The 6,143-nt window shown below is 41.8% G+C and overlaps 1 protein-coding gene across 3 annotated transcripts in view; it reads left to right on the top strand.

The window, feature by feature from the left end:
* Positions 1-6,143, top strand: part of Lin9 (lin-9 DREAM MuvB core complex component) — a 51,421-nt gene extending 45,278 nt beyond the window's left edge. For all 3 annotated transcript variants that reach the window (XM_021197899.1, XM_029538729.1, XM_029538730.1), the window contains 3 exons: positions 3,437-3,616; positions 3,741-3,838; positions 4,727-6,143. In XM_021197899.1, coding sequence (XP_021053558.1) covers positions 3,437-3,616; positions 3,741-3,838; positions 4,727-4,832 — 384 coding nt within the window. In that variant the 3' untranslated portion in view covers positions 4,833-6,143. The remainder of the gene's footprint in view (positions 1-3,436; positions 3,617-3,740; positions 3,839-4,726) is intronic.

A 6,143-nucleotide genomic window follows, 5' to 3' on the forward strand; every position in this document is an offset into this window, starting at 1 on the left:
AAAAAAAAAAAAAAAAAATGAGACCCAGGTTTGATTTCCAGTAGCCTTATGGTAGTTATTCATTACAGTATTACTAGTGACTTTCAAACATTTGAAAAACAGTTATATTCCAACTCTAGGAAGTTGGCCAAATAAGTTATTGGACCCTCCACACAATACTCTGCTGCTATAGGAAGAAACAAAGGGGCTGGAGAGATGACTCAGTGGTTAAGAGCACCGGCTACTCTCCCAGAGGTCCTGAGTTCAATTCCCCACAACCACCTGGTGGTTCACCACCATCTGTAATGGGATCCGATGCCCTCTTCTGGTGTGTCTGAAGACAGCAACAGTGTACTCTTAGACATAAAATAAACAAATAAATCTAAAAAAAAAAGAAAGAAAGAAAGAAAGAAAGAAAGAAAGAAAGAAGAGAAAAGAAGAGAAGAGAAGAGAAGAGAAGAACTGGAGTGTTGACTCAGTGCTTAAGAGCACTTACTGCTCTTAAAGAGGACCTACATTCCATTCCTAGTACCCACATGATGGCTCACAAACATCTGGAGTGGATCCAGTGTTCTCTTCTGATCTCCACAGGTACCAGGCATGCATGTAGTGTACAGACATACATGTAGACAAAAACATCATACACATAAAACAATTTTAAAAACTGAGAGGGGGGGGAGAGAGAAAGAGAGAGAGAGAGAGAGAGAGAGAGAGAGAGAGAGAACGCTTCCTGATAAAAAGTAAATTTCAGGATATTTTTAGTTTTATTATTATCAGAATTATGTGTATGCATGCATGTATACATATGTACATGCAGGCTCACATGCCATGGCACATGTGGGGAAGTCAGAGGACAGCTTGGGTTCTATCTAGCATTGAGCTCAGGTCTTCAGGCTTGAGAGGCGAGCACATTTATCTGCTGAGCCATCTCACTGGTCCTTCATTACTTATTGTTGGGTTATGTAAATTAAAAAACAAACAAAAACCATAAAGCATGCAGATGAGGTGTGGGGACAACATCCTACAGTCCACGCTGTTCTGGAGACGGATGAGCCCAGAGTTTGAAGCCAGTCTGGGTAACATAGTGAGCTGATGAAAGCCCTTCTCAATAAACAAGCAGAGAGGAAGGGAGGGCGAGGGAGGGAGGGAGAAAGATAAAGGTGTGGGGGCTGGATTTCGTGGGGCAGGGGTGACACTTGACTTTTGGGATATGTGGAAATAAAATTCATTTTTACCTGTTTCCTTTCTACAGAAAGGATAAAGCCATAGACTAGAGGCGGGAGGAATAGCCTGTGCTTGAATGTTTGTTTTGCCTGTAAATATAAATAAACTGACTGGGGTGCAGCTCAGTAGTAGAATACTTGCATGGCTTGTTCAAGGCCAAGTTTGATCCACTGCAAAATCAGGATGGAACAAACCAAGGAGCTAAGGTCGCTCTTCTGGTAAAGTCCTTACTGCCGCACAGGTGACCACAGCACTATGGTTAAGTCCTTACCACACAGGTGACTGCAGCACCATGGAGGGACAGCGTGCTTGTCAGCTCAGTGCTAGGGAAGCAGGGGCAAGCTGGCCGTTCCAGGTGAGTCACCAGCTTCAGGTCAGGGATAGATGTACAGACTGACAGAGGATACCTGGAATTAACCCCTGGCCACTGTACACATGTGCATGCACGCAGAAACTCTTATACACACACATACAGAGAGGAAACTGAAGAGAAAACCAAGTAAGCACAAGGCAACTCTGCAAGTGAGCCTCGTGAGAGATGCCTGGCTGCATCTCAGTGGACACAGCACTAGAGAGGACAGAGGCTGAGCGGAAACCAAGTGTGCTCACCATCCACCAGTGGCCTGAAGGAGCAGTCCTGAAACCTCTGTGCAGTCTAGGGCTGAGCAAATGAGTATATTGTGGATAATGGGAGCCAGGTTTCTTCTCACTGTGGGAGAATGGAGTTGTGAGAAGAGAGACTTCATCCTAAGGCATTAGATTGGCACAGGAAGCCTATGAGTTCATGGATTGTTCATAACAGGTATAACTAAATGTCTGTGTCTATTAGCCTATGAGCAATGATGTCCTAGCAGCAAAGAACACACCTCACAGCCAAGTTTGGTCTCAACGTTATCCCCAGTAAAAGAAGATAGGGATTCTTGGAAAGAGTCGGTCTCAGGACCGAGGGCAGCAAGAGCAGGAGATGAATATGAACCATTTTACTATGCCAGGAAAATGGACCCCAAACTATGTGGACATTTAAAACAGATTATCATCATAGAGTTCTGATGGCCAAATCTAAACTTCAGAATAAAGAGCTTAGGGTCCATAGACTAACAGAATTAATGCATATTGGTATATTAAAAGTGCCTACTTGGGCTGGGGCAATGGCTCAGAGTGCTCACCACTCAAGCATGAGGACCTAAGTTTAAATCCTCAGTACCTTAAAAGCTAGGTGCAGTGGTATAAACCTGTGATCTATTACTGCCAGGTCAGGGAAATGGGCACAGAGCCAGGTGGATCTCTAAAATTGATTGGTATAGGCCATCCTGCCTGACCAAATTGATGAGCTTTGGGTTTAATGAAAGACCTTGTCTCAAAATAAATAAATAAATAAATAAATAAAGATGGAAAATGGCCAGGAAAAGACACATGGGGCTGGAAATATGGCTCAGTGGTTCGATGCACTCTGATCCTGCAGAGGACCTGGGTTCAGTTCCCAGCACACAATTCAGCAGCTCACAAGTGCTTGTTACTCCAGTTTCAGGGGATCCGGTGCCTCTGGCCTCTTTGGGCACCTGTATCCATATGGCACATATAACACATATACACTCAGTATTAACAATAAACTTAAATAAATAAATGTAACATTTGACAACCACCATAGTAATGATTGATACAACCATTGGACATCATTAGATGTTCACACTGGTCAGGAAAACTGTGATGCCAAACAAGATACGTAGCCTCGAAGTCTGTTCTTGAATATTAGTTACAAAGGAAATCTTCACTATTTGGAAATCTGTCAAACACTTCACTATTTTTTTTTTCCCGAGACAGGGTTTTTCTGTGTAGTCATGGTTGTCCTGGAACTCACTCTGTAGACCAGGCTAGCCTTGAACTCAAAAATCTGCCTGCCTCTGTCTCCCAAGTGCTGGGATTACAGGCATGTGCCACCACTGCCCAGCACACTTCACAATTTAACAGAGTAGAAAACCACATCTCCCCAGTAACGAGACAGATGACCACTGGGTACCATGCAGTAATGATGCACAGAGATGACTGCATCACACTGCAGTGCTCCTGCCAGAAATGTGCAGTGTAATCATGGTAGCTCACATAGCCTGCATGCAGGGATGGTACCCAGGTCCTCCGAGTGTCCTTGACTCCACATGTATGCCATGGCACATTCGTGTCTACACACACATACCATTGTCAGGGTGTGTCTCATGTTTTACTCCTGCATGTTCAGCTTGCCCCAGACCAAGGACTCCAGCCTGCTGATCAGCCAACAGACATGAGACGGCGGTGTGAGGAAGAAGCACAGGAAATCGTCCGGCAAGCCAACTCTGCCTCCGGACAGCCCTGTGTAGAAAATGAAAACCTGACAGACTTGATCTCCAGGCTCACTGCAATTTTATTACAAATTAAGGTAAATTTGAGAGAAAATAGCTTTACTGTTTTTTTATCCTAAGAAAACCATATTAATTTGTTCCTACTTATGTTTATATTTAAGCTAAAATTTAATTAAATTTTGAAACCTTTTTTCCCTGTAGTGTCTGGCAGAGGGAGGAGATCTGAACTCCTTTGAATTCAAATCTCTCACAGATTCATTAAATGACATAAAAAACACGATAGATGCTTCTAATATCAGGTAAGTCATAGGTATGTGATGACGTGTAAGAATTCTGCTTATTTGTACAGTATTTGTGTATTTTGTCTATCCTTTAAATATATTTAGACGAGCTTTTCGCTTCTAGTCATCCTGTCGACAGAACAGACGCGTTACATAAGCTCTGCGTGAAGGCATCAGGACATAAGCTCTGGGGTTGGTTTACTGCGGAGCAGTGACCCTTTCAGTACCTTGGCACACCTTTGCTCCTAGCGTGCATCGCTGAAACCAATCTGTGCCTTTCCTGAAGGCTTTCTCTTACCTTTTGTTTTGTTTGTTTGTTTGTTTGTTTGTTGTTCGAGGCGACAGGGTCTCTCTGTGTAGCCCAGCTGTCCTGGAACTCTGTAAACTGGCCTCAAACTCATAGAGATCATCAGCCTGCCTCCCAAGTACTAAGATTAAAGGCTTGAGCCACTACTGCCCAGCTCTTAGCTGTTTTCTAAGAAATATCTATTTACTAATTAAAATTAAGTGCCCCGGTCTCTCACACACACACACACACACACACACACACACACACACACACACACACACACACACAAGCTTTCTCTGCGGTCTTGAGAAAGCTCAGTAGCCTGACACCTGAGCTCAGTCCGTAGACCCCATATAAAGGTGGATGGGGAGGCCAACACGTGCACACAGTAATAAATGCATACGTTGTAGGGCTGTCAGGATGGCATTTGCCATAGAAGCCTGGAGACCTGAACTCAGTCCTCAGAACCCAAATAAAGGCAGAGAGAAAGAACAGACTCCACAAAATTATTTCCTGACTGTCACAGTTATGCCATGGCACACACAATAATAATAATGAGTTTAATGTTTTATTTTTCCTAATTTTGCAATAGTTAATCTTATTTTCTCTTCCTTTAGTTGTTTTCAGAATAATGTAGAAATCCATGTTGCACATATCCAGAGTGGCCTGAGCCAGATGGGAAACTTACACGCCTTTGCAGCCAACAACACGAACAGAGACTGAGCACAGGATCCTCGTACCCAGCTGCACACGACCGCGGTCTGAGGAGTCCTCGTCCTTAACCTAAGCTTCCAACACTAGATAACCTATCCGCTGGAAAACCGGAGAACTGTGCATCTCCAGATACGGCTTTTTAATACACTGTACTGCTTCTTAAACCAGCATTGTGCTGACCAGCATTTATTTATTGTTCTTTTATTATCCAGATGCAGTAGTGTTGCTTATATTTCATGTTTATCAGCAAACATTTTTAACCTGAAACTATCTGAACGTACTATCCCATGGGGGAGTATGCTCAGCACTGTTTATACATGCATGATTCTGCTCAGCACATGCAGACCACTCCTGTGACAGAAAACATGAAGAAGCACGGTCTTTCCATGCATGATGGTGGGAATCCCATCCGAGAATCACCGGTCCAGGTCCAGTGGAGTTAGTTGACATTATATCTTGGGCTGCAAAATAGACATCATGAGTGTGGGAGTCTGAGTCTTAAGGAACCTGCTGGAGTACAGATGGGAAACATGGACTTAAGTGTTTGTTTCATATACTGACAGTGGGACATGGTTCTATAGATCAATTATAATAATAAATATTTTAATTTATCATAATTTATAAAAGCTTTGTTGTTTATCAGCAGAAGGAAATGAAGGAGCAGGAGGAACTGTACCGTGCACTGCTGGATCCCAGCGGGTGGACTTGGCATGCCTTCCATGATTCAGGGCAAAAGTGTTATTGTTAAAAAAAGACTGATGACACACTATTTTCGTATTTTTTTGTTTATTTGCACAACTTTAAACCAGATTACTGGTTACAATTCAACAGTACACAATTTATAAAGTGGAAATATTTTATAAGGAAAGCATATGACCTGTGAATACAGGAGGAGGCTTGGTTTTACTTGTTTTCTTGTTTGGTTTGGTTTTTTCTTTTTAAGAAAAACCCTGCCTAAAATAATCTTGTAAAAAGTATGTATTTTAAATTTTTTGTTTTAATATAGAATATTATAAAGCCAAAATATAATTGTTTTCAGATTTGGAGTTTAAAATAGAGCTATAGAGGTGGTTCTGATCCTTTGACGTCTCATAAAATGAGACTTTTGTATATTAATGTATAATAAAACTGAAATAAGATTATTTTCCTTGAAATTTTTGTATAGTTTAAAAATGCTTCTGTGTTCTTTGTTGGTATTGGGCCACTGCAGATCTTAGTGCAGGGTTTATATTTAGCTAGACTGTTATGTTAATTAAGAAATGCTTAAATCTTTTATTCTTAATATTTGTAATTCTAAATAAATCAATCTATGAAATTTAA

The sequence above is a fragment of the Mus pahari genome, chromosome 5 (assembly GCF_900095145.1).
Source record: "Mus pahari chromosome 5, PAHARI_EIJ_v1.1, whole genome shotgun sequence".
NCBI lineage: Eukaryota > Metazoa > Chordata > Mammalia > Rodentia > Muridae > Mus > Mus pahari.